At 39.7% G+C, this 26,383-nt stretch overlaps 1 protein-coding gene across 1 annotated transcript; it reads left to right on the top strand.

Annotated features, from left to right (window-relative positions):
* The first annotated feature begins 29 nt into the window (after positions 1 to 29).
* Tirap (TIR domain containing adaptor protein) lies at positions 30 to 13,938 on the top strand. The gene is made up of 4 exons (XM_076843574.1): positions 30 to 250; positions 8,015 to 8,173; positions 9,557 to 10,138; positions 10,989 to 13,938. The coding sequence occupies exons 2-4, from the start codon at positions 8,107 to 8,109 to the stop codon at positions 11,006 to 11,008; spliced, it is 669 nt and encodes a 222-aa protein (XP_076699689.1). The 5' UTR covers positions 30 to 250; positions 8,015 to 8,106; the 3' UTR covers positions 11,009 to 13,938.
* Positions 13,939 to 26,383: the final 12,445 nt, after the last annotated feature.

Raw genomic sequence — 26,383 nt, 5'->3', positions numbered from 1 at the left:
CGGAGCCCGCGCCGGCGACTTCCGAGACCCTGGCTAGAACGCAGGTGAATGACCCCGCGGGCAGGCGGGGAGAGGCGGCGCCGTGGCTGCGGAACTTCTAGGGCAACCCGCGGCCCTTAGGTCCAGACCCGACTTTGAGCCGCAAGAATCCGTCCTCCTTTCTTCCGGGCCTCGTCCCAACTCTGTCCTGGAGTGACCGCCTTCTTTTCTCCCGGTCCTTTCGACTGGCCATCTCCAGCACCCAGAACGCGTAAGCAGCATTAAGAAGTTCCTCCGGGAAAGCTGTCACCTTTTCTGTCGCAAAAGAAGCTGGTGCCGGGCTCCTCTCCTTTGGCTGGGCTCAATAGCCTGACTCTGGTTGTTTCAGTCTTAAACTGTAGATACTGTTTTCTCTGCGGCATCCTTCTCTGCTCAGGTCACAGCCTGTCTGCTCTTGGGTTGACTTGTGGCAAAAACATGGTTTTATGTAGGGTTAAGTACCTCTGAGGCCCAGTCATTTAGCGACCTCCACCGTGGCACTGAGCCAAGTACAGAGGGACACGATGAACAGGACAAATTCAGTCCTCTTGGGCTCCATGGAGACAGAAAATTAGAAATCAATGCACCAGGCAGGCGGTAGAGTGCTCGCCTAGCACGGGCGGGACCCGGGTTTGATTCTCAGCACCACATAAAAAAAATAAAGGCATTGTGTGTCCATCTACCAAAAAAAAAAAAAAAAATCATTCTCTCTCTCTCTCTCTCCCCCCTCCCTCTCTCCCTCTCCCCACCCCCCCCCCCCGTTAAAAAAAAAAAAAAGAAATCAATGCACCAGAGAAATGCTGCTGAGAGAGGGGGAAGTATGAAAACTCAAGTGGAGACACCTAACCCAGGGAATATGAGGGTCAGGAGTGACTCAGAGGAAGCCACATCCAGTTTGTGTTGTGTGTGTGTTTTAGATTTTTTAAGAAATGATACATAACACATTTGGAACAGTGCACAGATCCTAAGTGCATGGCTAAACCATTTTCACCAAGTGATAATTTCCTGTGCTACCTGCATCTAGTACAATAAACCTTTACTAACCTCCCACAGCCTTCTTACAGTCACTGCTTCCCCCCAAGGGTGACTACTAAGCTGGTTTTGACACCATAAAGGAGCTTTGCCAGGTTTTAGACTTTTCATCCATGTAGTGATGTTTCCAGAATATGGCATTGTGCACTATGTTTTTTGAGAGTCACCCTGGTTGTGTTTAGCAGTAATTCATTTAGCAATAATTCATTCAGCCTTGTTCATATATAACATTCTACTGTATGGCTAGATTGTTTTATTTATTTATCCAATTTATTTATCCAACCTACTGTACACTTGAGCTGATGGACATTGTTGTTTCCCAATTGGGGGTTATTTTGAATAGTGCTGCAGATATTCTTGTGTTTTTGTGAACATAAGGAAAGCACTTCCACCTAAGAGTGGAATTGCTGGCTGCAGGCGCATTCTGCTTGAGTATATAGTGCCCAAATAACACTCCCCCCAGGAGTATGTGAATTCCTATTTCTTCTTCACATCCTTACCAATATCCCATACTATCTTTTTCATTCTATTGGGGACATAGTGGTGATGGACTAAGAATTTAATTTGCATTTCTCTGATGACTAATGAACTAACTGCACCTTTTATGTCTGTTGGCCATTCGAATACCCTATTTTGTAAAATTTCTGTTCAATTCTGCCCATTTTTCTTTTTGTTGGGGGTGGGGTAGGCATAGGGCTTGGTTTTACACCCAGGGTGAGATGCACCCCCAAACCTAGCCCATTTTTCTAATAGGTTGTCTCTCTTTTTCTTAGTAGTGTGTAGGAGTTCTTGAAATTTCAAATGCAAGACATTTATTGGATCTGTTTTTTTTTGGGGGGGGGTGATGGTTTGGTTTTTAATGGTGATAGGAATTGAACTCAGAGCCTTATACATGCAAGGCAAGCACTCTACCATGAGCCACATTCCCAGCCCAGATCTGTACTTTTAAGCATTTTCTCAGTAGATTGTCTTTTTACTCCTAATAATGTATTTTGATGAACAGAAGTCTTCATTTCATTGGTTTCCAATTCATCCTTTCCCCCATGGTTGTGTTATTAGTATCAGATTAAAAATTTTTTGTTTACTCCAAAGTCATAAAATAATTTTCTCTAAAAGCTTTATTGTTTAACCATTAGCAGTTACATCTAGTATCCATTTGAAATTACTTTTTTGTATGGTATGAGATGTGGATTGAGACTCATTTTTTCCCCCACAATTGACTATTTTAATTGACCAACACCATTTATTGAAAAGACCATCTTTCCCTGCTGCATTACAGTGTCAGATAATACAGATATGGGCCTGTTTCAGGACACCCTGTTCTTCCATTGGCCTGTCTCTCTGTCCTTGTCCACCAATGTACTACTTTATAATCAACAGAATAATAAGGATTATTCTAGCATCTCATATTTCAGCAGTTTCTGATGAGCTTAGATACTGTTCAAACATCACCCACAAAGCCATTTTTAAAGAATATTGCAAGTAGTTATCTGGAAGCCACATAATGGTGGCACATGCCTGTAATCCCAGCAACTTGGAAAGCTGAGACAGGAGAATCACAAGCTTGGGGGCAGCCTCACTCAGCAACTTAGTGACACCCTGCCTAACTAAATAAAATAAAAAGGCTGGGGAACTAACTCAGTGGTAAAGTGCCCCTGGGTTTAATCCATAATACCACACATAATATAGCAAAATTAATTATAATGCTTTCTATTCATATTTGAAATGCTGTTTTTATGTGACTAAAGTACAGATAAGTTTTTAGATTTTTTTTTTTTTTTTTTTTTGTACTGGGGATTGAACTCAGGGCCTTGTGCATGCGAGGTAAGCACTCTACCAACTGAGCTATATCCCCAGCCCCAAGTTTTTAGATTTTGATGCCTAAATTAAAAATACTTTTATTCTTAAATTCAAAATACTGGGTGCTATTTTTAACACACGTGCACTTTTTGACATTTTTTTCTAATTTTTTATTCTTTTTAGTTATACAAGACAGTAACTTTTTGACATTCTTAATTCTTCAAAATCTACAAAATATCTTGGTAAAAGTATATGTGCCTTGACATGTATGAAATGATTTATTTTAATACTTCAGTTAACCAGAATTCTGTTTCCTGTCACAGTTCAATCTTAAATTTGACATTATAGCAAAAATAAGTAGTTCGGAATTTATTTCACAAAACCAATCCCAAGATTTGCTAGGCATTTTTAAAATTATTTCACTAATTTGTAAATATAGGTAACATAATCTAAACTAGTAGTTCCTTGTACCAAAATTTCCTGTGCAGCTCTAACAAAATTGATTTTGGGGCCTTACTTCTGAAGCACTGAATACAAATCTCCAGGGAAATCTCTGTTTCCCTCCCCCTCCCCTCCCCCTCCCCCTCCCCCTCCCCCTCCCCCTCCCCCTCCTCCTCCCCCTCCCCTCCCCCTCCTCCTCCTCCTCCCCCTCTGTTTTGTTTTGAGGTACTGGAGATTTAACCCAGGGGCAATTTACCACTGAGGTCAGGTGTAGTGGTGCACACCTGTAATCCCAGTGGCTCAGGAGACTGAGGCAGGAGGATTTCAAGTTCAAAGTCAAACTCAGCAATTTAGCAAGGCACTAAGCAACTTAGTGAGAACCCTGTCTCTAAATTAAATACAAAAAAGGGCTGGGGATGTTGCTTATTGGTTAAATGCCCCTGAGTTCAATCGCCGCTACCAAAAAAAAAAAAAAAAAAAATACCAATGAGCTACATCGCCAACCATTTTTTATTTTTTGAAATAGAGTCTCTCTGAGTTGCTTAGGGCCTCACTAAGTTCCTGAAGCTGACCTTGAACTTGTGATCCCCCTCTTTCAGACTCCCTGAACCTCTGGAATTTCAAGTATACACTTGTAATCCTAGCAACTTGGAACTTGTGACTGGCAGGAATCATTTTAAAGAGCTCCAAAGGAATTGATGATATGCAGTTTTAGTTGATGGACACACAGGACCAATTCTTAGTTACATTAGAATCCTGAAGTTCTAGTTTAAAATTCAGGATCCCAAATCTCATGCCCAGGAATTTCAAGTAGACTTTAGATGGAGCACAGAAACTGACATTTTAAACTAACACAGTCCCTGATTTATTATTTCAAAGTTTCTGTGGCTCAAGGGACCAAGCAAGACTTAACTGGATCCTTTGCTCAGGGTTTCCCCCAGCTATAATCCAGATGTCCATGGAGCTTTGGAGTTATCAGAGGCTCAAAAGTGAGGAAAGATCCATTTCTAAACCCCTTTGGGTTGTTGGCTGAATTTATCTTCTTGAAATTGTAGGGTTGAGGTACATTTCCATGCAAGTTGTTAGCTGGGGACCACTCTCAGCAACCAGAGGCTGCCCATTGTTCCTTCATACATGGTCCTCTCATAACATGGCACCTTTTTCAGAGAGAGCAAGGTGTTTCTTTCCCATCTGCTAAAATGGAGCTATGTGTACACATGCAAGCATACATGTACACATGTATGTATTCACACGTAATATTCATATATGTAATATATATAAATCTTACATATGATGTATGTAATGTAGACATAAACATGTCATATATAATAACATAATCATGTGAGTGACATTCCATCACCTTTGCTGTGTTCTGTTGATTAGAAGAAAAACACAGGTGTTAAGAGTGGTGGCACAAGCCTTTAATTCCAGTGATTCCAGAGGCTGAGGCAGAAGAAGCATGAATTTAAAGCTAGACTGGACAACATAGACAATGTAGCCAGACCCTGCCTCAAAAATACTGAAAAAGTTAGGCAGGGTGGTGTACCCCTGTAATACCAGTGACTCAGGAGAATGAAGCAGGAGGCTTGCAAGTTTGAGGCCAGCCTCAGCAATTTAGTGAGGCCCTGAGTGATGTAGCAAGACCCTGTATCAAAATAAAAAATAAAAAGGGATAAGGATGTGGCTCAGTGATAAAGTGCCCCTGGGTTCAATATCCAGTACAAAAAAGAAAAAAAAAAAGATTACTCAAAGAATAAAACAAAAAATGTTAAGTCATGGTTCCATCCCATACTTAGAAGTATGAATGTGGGAGCTACCCCACAATCTACAAACCACTCTTTGAGAAACACTGTATTGTGTTTAAAAATCTGTAAGCAGATGGGTATAGTAGTACATGCCTGTAATCCCAGTGGCTCAGGAAGCTGAGACAGGAGGATTGCAAGTTCAAGGCCAGGCTCAGCAATTTAGCAAGGCCCTAAGCAACTTAGTGAGATCCAGTTCCAAAAAAAAAAAAGTTGTAAATGAATTATGCTCAATACTACAAACCCTAAAAAATCCTGCCCAGACAAATGTTTTAGCAAGTATTTGAGAATAGTATAGCCTGTTGAAAACAAATTTTTAAAAAAAGAAATTTTTTGTAGTGCTGGGGATTGATCCCAGGGCCTCATGCATGCTAGAGAAGTGTGCTACTGCTACTGATCTATAGCCCAGATTCTTTGATTTGATTAATTTATCTGTGTTACTGGGGATTGAACCCATTGGCACTCTACCACTGAGCTACATTCCTATCTCTTTTTATTTTATTATTATTATTATTACTTTGATTGAACCTAGGGGCACTTAACCACTACCATTGAGCCAAATCTCCAGCCTGTTTTATTTATTTTTATTTTGAGACAGGGTCTCATTAAATTGCTTAGGGCCTTGCTGAGTTGCTGAGGCTCGCTTTGAACTTGAGATTCTCCTGCCTCAGCCTCCTGAGTTGCCCAGCTCACTTTAGATTTTATACAGTAATACTTCCCTCTTGTAAGTTGCTACATATAATAGTGTAAGGAACATTCTGGAAGGCACTAAAGGTATCATGCTGCTCCTTTTCTGAAGAAGTTCTTTATTCATTTTCTATCAAGTCTTTGTTATTCTTTCCAAATGGGTGTTTGGGGTATACATTGTTTTGATTTTTGGTACTGTGGATTGAACCCAGGGGTGCTTTACCATTGAACTACATCCTCAGTTTTTTTAGGCCGATTCATAATGTGGATGGGGGTGTGTATGCATGGGGCGAATAGAAGAACTCTAGATAGGGCCGAAGGGTATGGGGGGTAGGAAAGGCAGTGCAATGAGATGGATATCAGTTTACGTATGAAGGCATGAATGGTGTGACTCTACATTGTATACAATCAGAGATATGAAAAATTGTGCTCTATAATATGTGTAATATAAATTTGAAATGCATTCTGCTATCATATATAACAAATTAGAATAAATTTTTTAAAAAGATGTACAGAACCTTTAAAAAAACAGATGTACAGAGAAGGCAATCCTCTGGCAGGAAAAGAACTTCAAAACCTAACAATGGAAACTGAATAAATCTTTATTCTCTATAAATTAAAAAAAAACAACTAACAATGGTATAAGGCCCTGCCATAGCTGCTGCCTGCCACCTAAGTTATCTGAAGATTAAGGATATTAAGTTATTCCAAGATTAAGGATATTAAGAAGGAAAAGAAACTCATGCACACAGATAGTCTATTTTTGATGTCCTTTTGAATTTTAATACTTCTCTGCCTTTCACTTTAAAATGTCTTCTTTGGTTCCTGCACTTATCCCAACTCGTCCTTCTGCCCCTTTTTTTGCTGCAGTATGATTTTTTTTTAACTGTGATAATATTTATCAATCATCAGCATCTCTAGTCTTAGTCATCAGTTTGGTATGATAGTGTTTATCATCAGTGAATAGAGCGTTAATGTCTAACAGATTGCTATTCATTAAATTTGAAAACCTCAGTATTATAGTGTGTCTAAAAATCCACTTTATTTCTGTGGAAGTTCCCAGAGGGAACTTTTTTTTTTGTCTTTTACCTCTGAAGATCCGGCAAAGAGTGAGAAAGCAGGCCTGTACCTGTTACTCTGCGGGTCCAGAGCCAAGCTTCCACCAGCCCTTAATTTGGAGAAGTATCTCTAGAATTCTGTGATTTCCCCCTGCAGACTCTGAGCCACCCAATGTTTCCCACCACCACTCTTCTTCTTCTTCTTCTTCTTTTTTTTTTTTTTTTTTTGTACTAGGGATTGAATCCAGGGACACTTTACTACTAAGCTACATTCTACATTCCCAGTTTTTATTTTACTTTTTTTTAAATTTTAAGACAGGGTCTTGCTAAGTTGCCATAGCTCACCTTGAACTTGCAATCCTCCTGCCTCAGTCTCCCCCTACCGTAGCTCCCCAAGTCACTGGGATTACAGGTGTTATACCACTGTACTCAGATTAGATTATTTTAAAGACATACTAACCCGCAACATTTTCTGAGCATTTATTGTATGGCAGATGTCATTGGAATTTACATAAATTATCTCATGTAATTCTCACAATAATGCTGAGAAAATTTCTAGCATTACAGTATTTCCATTTCACAGATGGAGATACTGAAGCTTAGCAAGTTGCTGAAGGCCCCCATTAACTAGAAGTGAGAATCTAGGCACTGTGCCTTCAGAGTATAGCCTTCACCACTTCATGACACTTTCTCCCTGATCTGAGAACTGGATAGGTAGAAGAATGGGGGCTTTGAGGGGAAAGCAGACAGAGAGGAAGTCTCCCAAGGAACACACATGTTCTTGCTTTCGACGGCTCAGCATCTGTCTACCTGGATACATAGTTTTCTGTCCAGATACCAGCTGTCCTCCCATTTCAGCATTTACACAAGAAGTGCCTCTAAAGAGCTCCCTGCCATGAATTCTACCCCAGATTCCAAACGCACTCCTAGCCAGGTGAAGTAGAGAACAGTCACTCTGCCAGTCATGCTGAACTCACACCCTGTAAGTCTGAGTATAATACACAAAACCTGGTTTATTCAGAAACCAGCTCTAATCACAGTGTTGTTTTTCCCTAGTCTCATGATTAGGACCTGTTTAGGCATTAGCAGAGTGGCAGAACTTCCAGAAGCCCACAAACTGGGATTGGGAGGAAGATAGGTATAACTTTTATGATTCTCTTTCTCTATCCCTTTTAGGATGGCTGTTCCATGAGGTCAAGACTGGGTCTCCCCTTTTCTACTGCTTTACTGATGCCCAGTCTCATGGGGTTAGTTTTGAGCCCAACACTATGGCATCATCGACCTCCCTCCCTGCTCCTCAATCCCAGTCCAAGAAGCCTCTGGGCAAGATGGCTGGTGAGTGGACCCAGATTCCTACTTCTGTTCTTGCTCCTAAGAGTGTAGTCCTTAGTCTAGTCTGCATGTTGGCGAGGGTGAGGCCTGCCTGGTCCAAACACAGGGAGAGACGCAGAAAGGGTGACAAGGGGGCAAAACTCCTCATTAGATTTCAGTGCCCATGCTTTGTGGAGAGTGAGGAGAGAGGCATGCATCAGTGAATTCTTTGGTGGGTTCTTCAATCCTTTTGGCTCAAAAGTTTTCTACCCTTCTCAAATAATTTTCCTAGCCTGGAAATCATTAGGCTAAATGCTTAATACTGTGACTCTTGACATACTAATCTTTACTCTAGAACCTTTACTCTAGGACCATAAAAAGAAAAAATGAATTAATCCCCCAAACACAAACTATCTGTATTCATCAATAGCTGAGTTTTAATATTATTATGGAATACTTATAATATATGAGATATTGCATTATCTCAGTTAACCTTCAACAACAACTAAAATGAACACATTTTATAGATAAAAGAAATGGAGATCTAGACTAACTTGCTTAAGGTTATAGAATAAGCAGTAGGACACAACCAAATCTATGTGCCTGGCTCCAAAGTGTAGATTTTGAATAAGTAAGCCCTGTGCTTTGCCAGAGCAGTAGCTCTCTTTCCTAGATTCGTGTTGCCTACTTAGCAACATCTAGGATTTCTTGGAGCTAAACAGATACAAGCCTCCCTGCCCTTTCCTTTCCACAATAGGCATCCCACCCTAACCTAAAGCCACCTCATCTCAGTGCTGGAAGTGGGCTTTGGAACAGGGTGATCTTTACCAGCATACATAGCTCTATATGCAGATGATTGACCAGCTAGTTCTAGTGAAATATTCTACTTAAGGGGTGGGGTACTAGGTATCAAAAGACTTGGAGCAGGGCAAGGCCATCTCTATTTTTTTCTTGTTTTTGAGACAGTGTCTCACTGTGTTATCCACACTGGCCTCAAACTCCTGGGCTCTAATGATCTCCTATCTCAGCCTCCTTTGTAGCTAAGACCACATTTCTGGTACCCAGGCCTAGCTGAGCATTGCACACTTCCATCAGAGGCTACAGGATCCCCCTATTGTGCATTACTCACCTGGCTAAGGACATCTCTTAATCAAGCTGATAAAACACTCCCAAATAAGGATTCTAGAGTTCTCAAGTATTCTTGAATCCTTTCAAGATAGAAAGAACTCTTAGGCAAGGCCTAAAGGGATAACAAGTTGGCATAGCTAAATCTGAGAGTAAGGTGTTTCCCAATGCAGGGAGCTAGCAGGAATCCTGCCCATCTTCCCTTGGTGGTGAGACTCTCCATGTGTGAGGAGGTAGCCTGGAAAGATGTAGGCCTGAGCAGTATGTTTCCCCCCAATACAGATTGGTTCAGGCAAGCCCTATTGAAGAAGCCCAAGAAGATGCCTGTTAACCCAGAAAGCCACTCCAGTGATGATTCACAGTCAGCCTCACAGGACAGCCACCGACTCTCAAATCCCAATTCAGTCATGTCTTCCAACCCATCATTAGCACACATGGATACCAGCAGCAGCAGGGGCCGCTGGAGCAAAGACTATGATGTCTGTGTATGCCACAGTGAGGAGGACCTGACAGCTGCCCAGGAACTCGTCGCCTACCTGGAGAGCAGTACTGCCAGCCTACGCTGCTTCCTGCAGCTTCGGGATGCAACCCCAGGTGGCGCCATTGTATCCGAGCTGTGCCAAGCACTGAGCAGTAGTCACTGCCGTGTGCTGCTTATCACTCCAGGCTTCCTTCATGATCCTTGGTGCAAGTACCAGATGCTGCAGGCTTTGACTGAGGCACCTGGGGCCGAGGGCTGCACCATCCCCTTGCTGACTGGACTGACCAGAGATGCCTACCCTCCTGAGCTCCGATTCATGTACTATGTTGATGGCAGAGGTCCTGATCGTGGCTTTCACCAAGTCAAGGAAGCTGTCATACGTTGTAAGCTATGGAAGGGTGAAAGAAGGGGAGGGGACTCAACCTCAGAATCTGATCTACATTGCCTTTAGGAGACAGCCATTATAGCTCCTGGTAGTTTAAAGTGCAGGCTCTGGAAAAGACTGGGTTTGGATCCTGGCTTCTTTATCTATTATCATGTGAGCAGTAACTCCCATAGGCAAGTTATGTAACTCCTGTGTGCCTTGATTTTCTTATTGCTTATCAGACTTCCATTACTTTAAAACAAGAATTGTATAGCTGGGCATGGGGGCATATGCCTGTAATCCCAGCGACTTGGGAGGCTGAGGCAAGAGGACTGCAAGTTAGAGGCCAGCCTCAGCAACTTAGCAAGTCCCTAAGTAATTTAGCAAGGCTCTATCTCAAAATGAAAAGGACTGGAGATGGAGCTCCGTGTTTAAGTGTCCCTGGGTTCAACTCCCAGGAACTTAAAAGAGAAAGAATAGTATGTATACTCAGTAAGTGTTCAGAGTATGACCTAGTACATGTTAAGTATTCATTACAGGCAAGGCCTAGCACATATCAAACCCTGTATATGTATTAGCTGGTGGTAAAGTAATAGTATGAAGTTTCTCACTAAGATTAGTTAGAGATGTCTATCAAGATCTGGGTAATGCCAGGAGAGATATCAGTTTAGTAAGGCAAAAAGGAGCAAAATAATTAGAATTTCATATGATGAACATACTCAGAGGAGGGACAATTATATTACAGTGGGTAAGGAAGAAACATAATAAAAAGAAGACAAAGACACAGGGACCAGTCGGGGGTGGGGGGGATAAAGATGCTGTGTTTGAGGAGGTTGACAATTCCTATGATTCTGTTTGGTCTCTTTCAGATCTGCAGACGCTCAGTTGACACTTCTTATGTTATCATGGGACCAAGGAAGTTGGAATAAAGCTAGATATAGCCTATATAAGGCGTCAGATTCAAGCAGATATAATGAGACATCAGGAGCCAGAGTCTGCAGCATTTTATAGTGACCCTGGGTTCAGACTCCCCATTAGGCTTCTATTACTGTGGGCTCTCCAGGAAGGCCATGGAGAAGTCAGGGACTCCCCCAGGAAGGCCACAAGGAAGGTGGGGACTTCCCCGGGAAGGCCACAAGGAAGCTGGGGACTCCCCAGGAAGACCATGAGGAAGCAGGGGAGTCCCCCAGGAAGCCAGAAATAGAAGTTGGTAGGAAATGCTGATACCAGCAGGGTCAGCAGTCTTTTGCCTGCTGCCTAACTGGACAGGAAGCCTGGCACATACCTGTCTCCTTCCCTGGTACTGGGCATTGGTGTAGATAGGCAACCCTCCTAAAGAAGCTGCGACTGTCAATGATCTGGAAGCCTAGACTGCAGGTCTCAGAATGGATGCTCTTCCCAGTTGCCTAGAGAAACCCTGGAACAGGCATCAGAAGAAAGCAACAGGTGTCAAGTCCTTCATACACACTACTGCTGTTCTCTCTCCGAGAGACATGGACTCACTTCAGAAAGCTGGATGAAAGGTGCAGACAGCACTATGCTGTATTTTATTTATTGCACAAGTGCCATTATATATGCAAATCTAGGATTGCAGATGTACCTCAGGGTAGATCATATGCCTAGCATGCATGAGGCCCGGGGTTCAATCTCCAGCACCAAAAAAGAAACAAACTTTGCCAGGCACAGTGGCACACACCTATAATACCTGCAGCTTGGGAAGCTAAGACAGGAGGATTGAGAGTTCAAAGCCAGCCTCAGCAAAAGCAAGGAGCTAGGCAATGCAGTGAGACCCTGTCTGTAAATAAAATGCAAACTAGGGCTGGAGATGTGACTTGGTGATCAAATACCCCTAAATTTAATCCCTGGTAACAAAAAAAGAGAAAAAGAAAGAAAAGAAACAAACCTAGAAGCCATTCTGAATGTACAGTAAATGGAAGAACTGGGGGTGGGGGCGGGAGAAGGAAAACCAGGGCTCAGGGATCACCCCTCAACCTGGATCAAAGTCTACTGGTTTGGGCTGGGCATGTAGCTCAGAGGTAGAGTGCTTGCCAAGCATGCCTGAGGCCTTGGGTTCTAGCCCCAGCACCAAAAAAAAAAAAAAAAAAAGCCTGCTGATCCTGTGGTAACTGGGAATCCCCATCAGAGGTCTGGCTTTGATTGGAGCTGATGCTTTCATAGTAGCTGTTTTTGCCTTGGACTGGAAGGACTCAACATTTTTCTTCCAGCAGCAGACTATATTCCTTGTGGGATAGGCAGGGTTTCATTTATCTGTTCTCAAAAAGTTTGTCATTTTTTCATGATACTGGACATCAACCCCAGGGGCACTTTACCACCAAGCTACATTTCCAGCCCCATTTCTATTTTCCTTTTTGAGATAGGGTCTTGCTAAGTTGCCCAGGCTGGCCTTGAATTTGTGATCCTCCTGCTTCAGCCTCATGAGTTGCTGAGATTACAGGTGTATGCCACCACGCCTAGCTAAATTTTTAAAGTATGAATTATATATAAAAGAATTAAGGAATACTATGATGTAGCAACTCATGCCCCTGCAGCACAACTTAAGAAGTAAAACCTTGGGCTGTGGGTATAGCTCAGTGGCAGAACACTTGCCTAACATGTGCAAGACTCTGGGTTCAATTCCCAGCACTGAAAAAAAAAAACAACTTTATCACCGCTAAGGTGCTTCTTTTAGCCCCTGAATTCCAGTTCTCTCATCACAAATAACCACTATTCTGAACGTTAAACTTAGTAGGTTTTCTCCATAAAGTTATTATGTTTATATGATCAAACCATGTTTAATTCTACATGGTTTTATATTTTATACAAATGGTATTATAGTGTTTGTATGCTGTGGGTTCCTTTCTTTGTTCACTGTGAGATTTATCCGTGCTGGCAGGTGTACTTCAGTTAATTTCCTTTCATTCCACTATGTAAATATACCACTATTGTTATATATTCTTCTCAAATGGATATTAGGTTTCCAACTTTTTGCTACTAAAAACAAATGAGCCTGTCAACTTTTTGCACATGTTTCTGTGATTACAATTTTCTAGGGTTTAGCTTAAGTAAGTAAATAATATAAATCTTCAGTTTTATTAGAAGATGTCAAAGTCTCTTCCTTAATATTTAAGCACATATCTCTAAATTATTAGATGTTTTTAAATATATGGCAATGTTATCTTTTTTAAAGTTTTATTTTAATATAAAATATTTACCTATTACTTTTTTGTCTGTGCTTTTGTGTCTTAGGAAATTCTTCCCTACTTCTGTTATTTCCTTCTATAAGTATTTGTCACATTTAGGTTTTTAAACCCACCTGGATTTCTAAGATAGGGGTGTTTTGTTCTTCTTGATTTTTTAAAGTCAGAGTTACAATTTTTTTCCCTTCATTTTCTGTCAGTTACTGACTAGTCCATTCTTTCTCTCACTGATTGTGATCTCACCACTGCATTGTAGTCATGTATTATTATATGTGGGGATCTGTTACTAGGTTCTCCATTCTCCTTTGTTTGTCTCTTCATTCACTGGTTTTCTGTGTGGTGCTGGGGATTGAACCCAGGGCTTTCTGCATATGAGGCAAGCACTCTACTAGCTGAGCTATATCCCCAGCCCTGCCATACTGTCAAGGTTTTAATAAACTTTGATAGCTTTTTCAGTCAATTCTCCCTACTGTTTTTATGCATTTATATTACTTTGACTTTTCTGATTCCTTTACTCTTCCACTGTTTCTTCAGTTTTTCAGGTTCTAGGAAAAAGCCTGTGAGTATTTTTATTGAACGTACATTGAATTTGGATTTATTTAGGGAGAACAGATGTTTTGATGACAGAACCATTATACCTATAAAAATGGTATGTCTCCATTTATGTATTAAAATGTGTTTCAATAAAGATATATCCTTTCCATATTGGTTAGTTTCATCTTTTATTAGATTTATTCCTTAGTACTTCACATTTTGTTGCTACTGTAAAAAGGCATTTTAAAATTATGTATTTGCTTATGTATTACTGGCCTAAAGGATTGAAATTTATTATTGATCTAATACTAACAACATGCTGAATTTTTTATTCTATAAGACTACAGATTTTATTGTGTTTTCTATAGATACAGTCATATAATTTGCAAAACAAACCAAAATTTAGTTCCGTCTTTGTCTTCTAGAACCTCTAGTGAAATGTTGAAAGGAGTGACAACAGTAATAATCCTTGTCTCCTTACCTTAAAAGGAATGTTTCAAACATTTTACTATTGTGTTGTAGCCAGATATGGTAATACATACCTGCATTATCAGGGATTTGGGAGGCTGAGGCAGGAGGATTACAATTTCAAGACCAGCCCTACCAATTTAGTGAAATAGTCTCAGAAAAAAATAAAAAGGGCTGGGGGTGTGAGTTCAATCCCAGTACCTCCACCCCCCCTCCCACACAAAGGGGAAAAAAAAAGGATGTATCACAGTGGTAGAGCATTCCTGGGTTCAATTCCAGTACCCCAAAAAGTTTGTTGTGGTTATTTGGTACATTTTTTTGGGGGAGTGGGGTGGGGTCAAACCCAGGATCTATATCCCCAGGGAGCATGCTAGGCACATGTTCTACCATTGAACTATATCCCCAGCCCTCTTTAAAAATAATTTTGAGACAGGATCTCACTAAGTTGCCCAGATTGGCCTCAAACTTGCAATCCTCCTCCCTCAGCCTCCCTGGGATGACAGGTGTGTGTGTGTGTGTGTGTGTGTGTGTGTGTATACTTATATATATTTATAAAAATTTAGTTGTAGTTGGACACAATACCTTCGTTTTATTTATTTTTATGTGGTGCTGAGGATCGAACCTAGGGCCGCACACATGCAAGGCAAGTGCTCTACCACTGAGCCACAACCCTAGCCCCCACTTCCCGCCATATATTTTTATATGGGATATGTTTTTAACAGATTAGAGTTTTTTGCTGTTTCCACCTGGCTAAGATTTTACTATTTTCAATGAATTTTAAATTCATTTCCACACCTACTGAGATGACTTCCTGCTTTAATGCAATAAATAACATTAGATTTTCTGCTGTAAAGTCAGCTTTACATTTCTCGTGGAGACTCAACTTCACTATGATGTATTACATTTTTCATAAATCACAGGATTCAGCTAACAATTCCTTTAGGGTTTTTATATTTATGCTCAAATACAGGATTAACCTTTAATTATCATTTATTGTATTACCCCTCTTTTGGTTGTTGCCAAAGTCATATCGGCTTTTTTTCCCCTCCTTTTCTTTATTGGTACTGGGAATTGAACTCAGAGGTACCACTGAGCTACATCCCCAGCCCTTATTTATTTTTTATTTTAAGACAGGGTTTATATTGCTTAGGGCCTCACTAAGTTGCTGAGGCTAGCCTCGATCTTGTGATCTTCCAACCTCAGCCTCCCAAACTGTTTGGATTATAAGCATGCATCACACTATGCCCAGGTATTCCAGCTTTTTAGAATAGTTAGAGTGTGGTCCTTTTTTCTATTCTTTGCATAGTTCAAGTTCAGAATTAACTATCTGTGAAGCCATTTGGGCGTGATCTAAAACTATGTCTTAAAAGAGTTACAGACAAATTTATACTTCTTCTGAATTCAAATGGAATACAGTAAGCAGTCAGTAAAGACAAGATTAGTTTAAATAGGTTTTTTCAGTTTGAGTTTCCTGTAGGCAATTATGAATATCAAGACTTGTTTGTGGTTATGAATTCTTAGTTTTGAATTTTTTTTTTTTTTTTTTTTTTTTTGTGGTGCTGGGGATGGAACTCATGGTCTTCAGAATGCTAGGCATGTGCTGTACCACTGAACTACACTACCAGCCTATTCTTAGATCTTTTCTATTCTCCTGGAGTGGAGGTTAAGGTAGGTAGGTTTTCCAATCTTTTCTCCATTAGAGGGGTAGCTTTTCTTAAGGTAACTCTTTCATTGAGGGGCCAGACCTTTAGAGACCTTAGCTCTATAGGACATTCTCTCACATCCTTCCATAGGCTCAAGTCTTGCATTCCTTGAATCATGCCCTAGATTTCTAGAGATTGGTAATTGCTCTTAAAATAGCTTATAGCTTCAAAGTCCACCTACCATATTGAAACCAAAATATTTCTCCCTAAATTACTGAGGGTTGTTAAAATGCAGAAGGACTCTCTAATTTCCTGTCTAAAGATATAGAAAATTAATAAAACAGAAGGTCTTTCTACCTCCCCTCCCTCTTTTCCCACCTAAAGACAGAATTTAAATCCTCATATATTGGAGACTCAACTCAGACCTTAGCAGATCAAGCTGTAAGCCCACTTTCTTCCCACAAACTTACCTTCTCAGTTTTTTCACCACTAAAGCCTAAAACTACCTGCTCCTTTGTGTTGTCATTACTCTGAGAGTTATTACTGTGAGGGTAGGAAAGATGGTGGTATATGTATGACTGCACATGTGGTGCAACTCCACATCATGTACAACCAGAGAAATGAAAAGTTGTGCTCCATTTGTGTACAGTGAATCAAAATGCATTCTGCTGTCATGTATAATAAGAGCAAGTAAAAAAATAAAAATTTTAAAAATAGGAAAAAATAAAATTTAAGACATTCCGGGGCTGGGGATGTGGCTCAAGCGGTAGCGCACTCGCCTGGCATGCATGCGGCCCGGGTTCGATCCTCAACACCACATACAAACAAAGATGTTGTGTCCACAGATAACTAAAAAAAAAAAAAAAAAAAAGACATTCCAAGCCACTGCCTTGAACATCTTGTGATGCTTTTCTCCCACATGATGTGCACTACACACATTACTCGTTTTTCTCTTATTAATCTGTCTTAAGAATATCCCCAACTATTAATTTATGAGGGTGGAGAAAAAAATTGTTTTCTCCTCCTGTATTTGCTGAGACAGAAGATTCTGAGATACTTTACTCACTCTTGAGCCCTATAGAGGAAATCCTGATGGAAGCAATCAGAAACACTAAGAATTCTTAACCAAAATGAGATCTTCCTGCTGTTATAGTTAAAGCTTTGTCCTGGGGTTTAATAAACTAACTTCCAGATCACTCACGTATAATCAAATCAAGCCTTTATTGAAGCACACTGGTGGTGGCTGACCAGAACATAAAGCTGTTCCCCTGATCAGCCCCAAACAATTGCAAGGACACTCCTTATAAGCCTGAAAACGCAAAAGGGATGTTGGGGGCAGTGTCTAGCCAATGCAAGCAAGCCAGGTTACAGAAGCAGGAGAGTGCACTCAAGTGGCGGGAAGGCTAAGCAATCACATTCCTCAACAAACTGAGGCAGGGGAGAGAAGGTCTGGAAGTCAGTACAGATAATGACTGATGGGGTTGAGAAGATGAGGGCTGGTTACCAAAGAAAAGACAAAAGGTTGCTATCAGCTAACCTCTAGCCCAGTCACCCCAGTTACAGAAACAGAGCCTCCTTACCCTAGTTACAGAAACAATGCCCCATTATGTAGTTTCGTGTTCTTAAAGGTTTCTATAGCAAAAGGAAAAGAACATTTTGCCCTGGTCATGATCCTTCTACTTGGCATGGATGAAGTCATAAAACAAAATGGAGTCACATTTGCTTCTACTATCACACTGCTTTTTTTACCTGCAATGCCTGGTGGAGAAAGGGAGGTATCTTAGTTTGTTTTCTATTGCTATAACAAAATACCTAAGACTGGGTACTTTTTAATTTATTTTACAAATTTATTTTGGGTGGAGCTGAAAGTCCAAAGTCAAGTGACCATATCAGTTTGGTCTCCAATGAGGGCTTCTTGGTATATGGCATCATAGGATCATGAATATTGGGGAAAGAGATCACAAAATAAGATAGGAAAACAGAGATTTAGGGGTCTGGTTTGCTTTTTTAAAACATCTGTTCTCGCTAGGCACGGTGGCGCACACCTATAATACAGCAGCTTGGGAGGCTGAGATAGGAGGATCTAGAGTTCAAAGCCAGCATCAGCAACTTAGCAAGGCACTAAGCAACTCAGTGAGACCCTGTCTCTAAATAAAATAAAAAATAGGGCTGGGGATGTGCCCCTGAGTTCAATCCCCAGTACCCCCAACACACACACACACAAATGCCTGGACAAAAATGCAGGTTATACTTTTTTAGCAGCTAACAAAGCTTTTCTTTATTTTGGTCATCTTTAAGAGTGAAGGGCTCTTTTTTGGAAGGGCTCTTTTTGCTCCCTCTCTGGATGTAAACCCTGGTTTCTTATAAATGACTGACCTGTTTTGGCCTCATGGATGCTTATTCGCTTTGGCCAAATCAGTCATTGGTAGAAAACTGTGATTTATACAGTTATCTCTCAGTATCCTCCAAGGGACTGGTTCCGGGAACCACCCACACACCAAATCAAGATGTCAAAATCCACAGACGCACAGGCTGCGGTGTGTGACACATACCTGAAATCCCAGCAATTTGGGAGGATGAGGCAAGTTAGAGGCCAACCTCAGCTACTTAGCAAGACTTTGTCTCAATAAAAGGGCAGGTGGCTGGGTATGTGGCTCAGTGGTAGAATACCCCTAGGTCATAAAAGCCACAGATGCTCAAATCCCTCATATAAAATGATGTATTTGCATATAACCTAGGCACATTCTTCCATGTACTTCAAATCATCTCTAGATTACTTATAATACCTAAAGCAATATAGATACTATGTAAATAGACATTATATTACATTATTCAGGCATTAACAATTTTAAAAGTATGTGCAAATTCAGTACACATGTGAATTTTTTTCCTAAATCTTTTCAATCATTAGTTGGTTGAATCCTAAGATGTAAAACCTGTAGATATGGAGGGCTGATTATATTTACAGAGTGACAGGAACCTATTTCTTTGCCTTTTCTCCTAAGTTAACATGAAATTATATATTCAGAAATAAACAAACTCGTTTATTAAAATTTTTCAGAAACAAACAACTCTAAATTTGGAAGAAAGAAATATTGATTCCCATCTTGGAGATCTTTTCCCTGATAGAAACAAGTTAAAGGTAATAAAACTGGATTGATAGATCAGCTCTTAGTAATCATGCAGGCTGTATCCTAATTCTTAGGGGAATGAAAAGTCACTGTTCTTGTCTTGAAAATTAAGCCTTTATAGAAGCAAGAATGTGTTTTTAAAAGCAAGCCCACTTTAATAGTTTGGATCTTGAATGTTTCCCAAATGTTTCCATGTATAAAAAAGGCTTGGTCCCAGGTGGCACCACTGGGAGACAGGATCAAGTGGGAGGTCCTTAGGTCATAGGGGGTATGCCCATGAAAGGGACTCTGGCTCCTTTCCCTTCCTCCTTGGTCATGAGTTAAGTGTGCTGCCTGCATGATTACTAAGAGCTGAACTATCAATCCAGTTTTATTATCACAGGCTCAAAACAATGGATCCAAATAATCATGGACTGGAAACGCCAAAACCATGAGCCAAAATAAATCCATTAACTTTATAAGCTAATTATCTGAGGCATTTTGTTACAGTAACAGAAAGTTGATGAATATAATCACTTCTTTCCAAATTTCAAACCTCACCTATACTTCACAGAATGACTATGTAAGGGGACAAACAGATGAGGATGGTAGGAACATGAAGTTAAGAGAATAATCTATAAAATAAGCCCACTGTACTGACTCCCTACATTTTCTCTGCCAAAAAGCAATCTGCCTACAACTGTCCCCCACCCCCAGCTTGAAGGACAGGAAATGTCACATTCCTCAACAAACTGAGGCAGGGGAGAGAAGGTCTGGAAGTCAGTATAGATAATGGGGGTCGAGAAGATGAGGGCTGGTTACCAAAGAAAAGACAAAAGGTTGCTAACAGCTAACCTCTAGGATCATAAGTCCCAACACAAGGAGTTGATAGTGATTACCCCAATACTATTCCTTCCTGCCCTTAGGTACAGTAAATAAGAAGAAAAAAGGAAGGTGGAGTTTCCAGTTCATGGTCTATGAAAGAGCAAGACACCCTTACTCCCATGGGCACCCAGCTCTGGGCCCCATTCTCTCTGAGAAGTCAGCTTCCCCTGTCCCTTTCTTAAGTAAAACTTGCTTATTATACTTGCCTCACTGTTTGTGGTGTTTAATCTTCAACACTGATATCAACTGTACCTACTGCAAAATGTTAGGACACTATCCTGCACTTAAGAAAATGTCAAATCAGTCCTTATCCTAAACCTCTAACAGGCAAATATTTCCCCCTCCAATTCCTTCTGAATGAAAACTTCCCTTATTTCTCTATCCCTTTGAGATATAAATCTCCTATCTAGTCTTATCTGAAAAACCATCCCTTTTATTTTTTATTTTATTTTTTAAAAATATTTGTAGTTTTCGGTGGACACAGCATCTTTATTTTATTTGTACGTGGTGCTGAGGATCAAACCCAGCACCCCACGCATGCCAGGCAAGCGTTACCGCTTGAGCCACCTCCCCAGCCCCCAAAACCATCCCTTTTAAAACACAAACTTCAAGGAGATGATTATCAGGGGCTGGGGAGGTGGCTCAAGCAGTAGCGTGCTTGCCTGGCATGCATGTGGCCCAGGTTCAATCCTCAGCACCACATACAAACAAAGATGTTGTGTTCGCCAAAACACTAAAAAATCAATATTAAAAAATTCTCTCTCTCTCTTTAAAGAAAAAAAAAATCTAAAAAAAAAAAAAAGGAGATGATTATCAGAGGGAAAAAGTGGGGAGAGAAGAGGAGTCAGGAATATTTTCTGCTTGCCTAGACTAAAACTTGATGATAATTTGAGAAGGCTTTTCTCCCCCCAGTGCTGGAAATCAAAACCTGGACCTCTTGAATGCTAGGCAAGTGCTCTACCACTAACTTATATCCTCAGTCCCACAAAAGACTTTTTATTTTATCTTTTTGTTTATTGATTTTGGAGTCCTGGGCATTGAATTCACAGGTGCTATATCACTTAGCTATATCTCCTGATCCATCCAGCTTACTTTCCTCTTAAGATTGGGAGCCATCTTGCCACAAGGCATGAAAAGCTAATTTTGTCTTTACTATAAACTACTGCAATTTCTAAACTTGCTTGGAATGGCTACCTGTGCCTTGAACTCACCCATGCCTGGCTCTCCCTGACCAGATAACAACCCTCTCTGAAGCTCTAATGATCCTCATTAATTTTGTTATCTGTAAGTTCTCAAACCCCCCTTTGTGTAACTTTCTGTGCTAAAAAAAAATAAAATAAAAAATTGAATCCAAATACCTTTGAAAGACCCCAGCCCAGAAACCCCAGGCCCCATTGTGAAACCATCGGGGCGTGTTGCTAACCCACTAAACACCGGAGAGGTCTATCTGTTAATCAGTTAAGGGTAGTCTATTGTGAAAGGACAGGATGGTTGGAAAAGAACAAAAAAAAACAGGTCCCAGGGCATTCTTAGGCAAATAGGAACTGATAACATAAAGTGAAGAACAACTTTGCCCTTTAGGTAATCTATATGCTGGGTTCAAAATAACCAATAAGAAACCTGTTGCTTACCGTGCACACGAAACCTGCCCCATTATCCTATAAAAGACCTGTACCCCAAAGCCCGGTGTGCCAGTTCACCAAAGCTCCGGCTGAGGTTTTGCTGAGCACCCGCAGACGTCTGTGTCTGAATAAACCTCTTGCGTTTGCAGCCAGTGCCTCGTGCGTCTTTCTTGGACAGGGAATCGGTGGGTCTTTCACCTTTAATTCACATGATTTAAAATGGTTCAATTTAAATTGGGTAAACAGATAAAAATAAATATGTCTTTAAAATTAAACTTAACTCACAAGTCTCTCTAGGTGATCAAAAAGGTTAATTAATAAGATATTAATGTCTATAACATGTCTAATCTTCCTTGGTTCTAGAAATTTTCTTCAACAAGGAAAACAGCTAATATTGTTCAATTTACTTGTCTTGATATTTTGATAAAATTAATAGATTTGACATGGGATTACTCATATTTATCAGTAATTTTGTTTGTTAGACATCCAATTAACTTACAAGATTAAATTGCTAAATGTTAAATGTAATATCAAGTACTCTTGACTCCTTCAATTCCACTGGGTAACATTACTGATGTTTTTATAAACTGGTAAATGAAAGAAAGGATTTAAAGTTTCTTTGTCAGCACTAAAAAGGTTTTACTAAAAATTTAAAGTCCCAACGGGCATAATTCTATATACTTAAACATTGTGTTTTCATAAAATGGTAAGCAGATGTAATTCTATATACAAAGACCCAAAAGTTTCAACTGTTCCAATTAAGAGTATTGTAAATAAAATAAAGTCTTTCTTTCCATTAAAATAAAATAATTTGCCTCAACTCGAAAATTTTCAAGGATTGTTTCCAACTGTGAAGAAAAAAGAGGGTTAATAGATGGAAAGAAAAAAATAGAAGGTTCTACATATGAAAACCATATTTAATAAAAGAAAAAAAAATGTTTCTGGATAAGAATGTCTTTATGTGATGAATAAGAGGGTAAGTGATAAAGGTCTGTGTAAGTTTGTTTTTACGATCAGCCATATGTTAAAAAGACAAATTTTTCTTAAAACATTGGCTTACCCATAACATTGTGTTTATTAAGTTTTGTCTCTTTTTTTCTAGAGCAAGTAATTGTAAAGAAATTAACCAACTGATTAAACAAGAACTGTTATTTTAGAGCATTGTACTGTCATTTCTTTAAAAGCTAAACTTGGTTAATATAAAAACATCCATGTAATTGTTGTGCTATTACTCTTCCTTGTATATTAAATGTGTTCATATCTTCCAGGTATACAAGTCTTTAAAAGCTTTAAAAGATCATTATATCAAACTGATGTTCTAAAGTTATATAGTGATTTTAGACTTTAAAAAAACATTGAAGATTTATTTATATCATTTAATGTTCTCTAACTGTATGTATTATCAATAAATAAGATATATAAAGTTTTATATTACTTTTTTACACTGAGGTACAATTTAAATGTATTTTTAAGTTAATCAGAGCCTAATCTATGTAAAGGTTAATATTGTAAAACACAAAGTATTTTGCTACTTTTTCCAAAAAGGTTAAAAGCTTTCAGCCTTTCTTTAATTCATATTTTAAATATGATATCATTTTGTGTTAGCTAATATTCATGTGACCTCAAACAACTATTTATTTAAACTTTATAAAATGATATTTAAGAAACAAAGATCAGCTTCAGAACTTGAACACTTAAGATTTATGAAGAGGGGCTGGGGTTATGGCTCAGTGGTAGAGCGCTTGCCTTGCATGTGTGAGGCACTGGGTTCAATCCTCAGCACCACATAAAAATAAATATATAAAGTTAAGGTATTGTATCCATCTACAACTAAAAAATATTTAAAAAAAAAAAAAAAAAGATTTATGAAGAGCCCCGCCTTACCTGAGATAAGGTTCTGTGTCCTATCTCACTACATGTCTGAATGACTCCACAGTAGGCCAGATTTCAGTTCACTTAAAGTTGTGTTCAAAAGTTGTTTTTTTGTGTCAAGATTACTAGGATCTCAAACAGGGGATATAATGGGTTAATTTAAGATAATAAGCCATCACCTACAGGACAGATAGGATAATACAGATTCCAATTAATAAAAAGGGTAAATGATTGTAAAGTTATAGATATTAAAGCACAGAACTTTTAATTTAAGGCTGTTGAGACTGATTTGTTAGATATTTAAGATCAAGACTTAAAATTTAAAATTAAATTAAAAGAGCCAAGAAAACCAATATTTGGCTCTTGCCCTTCGAATCAGACTGAATCCAGGGAACAGGGGACTTCTCTAAAGAGCTTTGCAACTCTGGGCCACATAACCTCCCGATCAGGGAGATTAATGAGACCCCTGGAGAACAGAAAGCCAATCAATGCATTTGTTATGAAGAGAAGGGTCATTGGAGAAGGAAGACATCTCTTGAGGCTTCCAAGGGAAGCCACATGGTTGAGCAAGACCTGGACCCATCCTAGTGCAAATGGCACTACAGAACTAAGAAGTTGCTCTTAAGTTCCCCTAGGAATGACTCCCATGGAAACTCAGCTAACTGTTAATATATAGAAACAAAAGTCAGTTTGACTGCTTCATCTTAAACACTTAGCAAAAACAGTTAAAACCAAAACACAGCTATTCCTGGACATTTTAAATAATAATAGTAATAATAATAATAATAATAAAAAGTAACTTAAGGTATACACCTTGTGTTAGCCCCCCAAAATAAGACTGGAGGCTACAAAGAGGGATTCTCAGGCAGGAATGCCTGACAACTATCAAAAGAGACTATCAAGAGGAACTGCAAGAGTCAGAAGTTTTTAGTTAATTTAAGGCCTACAGATATTCCTAACTTACACAGGTAGGCTTGATGTTTGCTAGTATGATTATCTAGCCCTAAGTAACAGAAATAAAGGGATTTCTACTAGACATGGAGGTCATATCAGCAACATCTTACAAGATCAGATGACATTGAGTAGCTTAACCACATCTCATAGAAGTGGACATCTGCAACATTAAATGTTGTGTTTACATTCCTGATAACTTTAAAGACGATGAAGATTTACATTTCTATATAAAAGCCTTGTCCACTCTGGCCTTATTATGGGGACAGCTTCTCCTGGTGAAAAAAATATATATTAATTTCTCGGCCCTCACATCTCCTGGTGAGAGGATTTCTATTATACAGTGACAAGTTGCAGCTGCTACAACATTTATTCAATATTCATGGTTTTTGTTTATCTCATAGAAGCACCCATTCCCAGATGACTTTACAACTTGTTCTTCCCCAACCAGACTTCGAACTGAACTGACTTCTAAAAGGGAACTCATGTCCCTCACACTGTGCCCCCTCACGACGCCCCTTCTCAGCTCAGAAAAAGCCAAAATGAGCATTGTCCCTCTTCTTACAACAATGGACCAAAATAGATAGACAGTCAATATAAATGAGTAAATTATGTCAGGTTGGATCAGGGAGACTGTTTTGGGTGAGTTTGAGAAGTTGGAGACTGTTACCTGAGGGATTAAAATTCCCTCAGTGCTCTTTCCCTATCAAAGATTTGAAAGGGACACATAAGGAAAGGGGGGGATGACAAACCCAGCCTAGTTCCCTCTTAAGATTGGAAGCCATCTCGCTACAAAGGCATGGAAAGTTAATTTCATCTTTGCTATAAATTACTGATTTTTAAACTTGCTTGGAATGCCTACATGTGCCTTGAACTCACCGATGCCTGGCTCTCCCTAACCAGATAACACCCTCTCTGAAACTCTAATGACCCTTATTAATTTTGTTATCTGTAAGTTCTCAAACCTCTCTTTGTGTAACTTTCTGAGCTATAAAGCTGTGCGCCTAGAGAGCTGGGCTGCTGTCTTCTGTTCCCGCAGTTTTCGGGAGAAGCAGCCCAGCTGGTTGAAATTATAAGGTTGCTTTAATTTGATTTCAATTGGAGTTGGTGGTCTTTTCTTTGCATCATAATCTAATACTCCATCCCTCTGTATTTTTTATTTTGAGACAGCGTCTTCCAAAGTTGCCCAGGCTGGCCTCCAACTTGCAACCCTTCCGCCCCAGCTTCTCAAGTTGCTGAGGTTACAGGCATGTGCCAGAGTCTGACCAAAGAAGACTTTTTAAAGCTCTAGAGTCAGAAGTTGGCTTTTTTAACAACTGATATGAATTTATTTTTATTTAGTGGTCCCTCTTGAATTTTCTCTAATGGATCTTGATTCTCAGTCAATTGAAGCTCTCTTCTTGAATTTCTGCTAACAAAATACTGTTTCCTCCACTCCATTTCTTGTTGGCATGTGTTTTGACTACTTCAAAATTGAACAAATAAAAAATCTTAAAGATCATTTCTACTAACATTAGTGAAAGGTTTTAACCATGCAAACCGGTATCTTTTTTTTTTTTGGTACCAGGGATTAAAGCCAGGGGGGCTTTACCACTGAACCACATTCCCAGCTGTTTTTTGTTTTGAGACAGGGTTTTGCTAAATTGCTTAGGGCCTTGTTAAGTTGCTAAAGCTGGCTTTGAAATTGAGATCTGCCTGCCTCCTCCTGCCTCAGGTCCCTGAACTTATAGGCATGTGCCACCATTGGCAACAGGTAGTCTTAACTTGCAAAAATGCAATTTAAATCTATTGGGGTTCAGAAAAACAACTCCCCAAAGACTGGTATTTTGGCAGGGAGTGGTGGTGAATGCCCATGATCCAAAGGCTGGGGAGCCTGAGGCAGGAAGATCAGATCACAAGTTCAAAGCCAGCCCCACCAACTAAGTGAGACCCTGTCTCAAAGTAAAAAAAAAAGGTTTAGGGATGTGGCTCAGTGATAAAGC

The sequence above is a fragment of the Callospermophilus lateralis genome, chromosome 2 (genome assembly GCF_048772815.1).
Source record: "Callospermophilus lateralis isolate mCalLat2 chromosome 2, mCalLat2.hap1, whole genome shotgun sequence".
Classification (NCBI taxonomy): Eukaryota; Metazoa; Chordata; class Mammalia; order Rodentia; family Sciuridae; genus Callospermophilus; species Callospermophilus lateralis.
This window is presented reverse-complemented; position numbering and strand designations above follow the sequence as displayed.

Excerpts from the sequence above, each read along its gene's own strand:
- Tirap (XM_076843574.1), top strand. The coding sequence starts at position 8,107 with ATGGCATCATCGACCTCCCTCCCTGCTCCTCAATCCCAGTCCAAGAAG. Across the intron at positions 8,174-9,556 it reads GCCTCTGGGCAAGATGGCTG|ATTGGTTCAGGCAAGCCCTA; the intron begins GTGAGTGGACCC and ends CCCCCAATACAG. Across the intron at positions 10,139-10,988 it reads CAAGGAAGCTGTCATACGTT|ATCTGCAGACGCTCAGTTGA; the intron begins GTAAGCTATGGA and ends GGTCTCTTTCAG.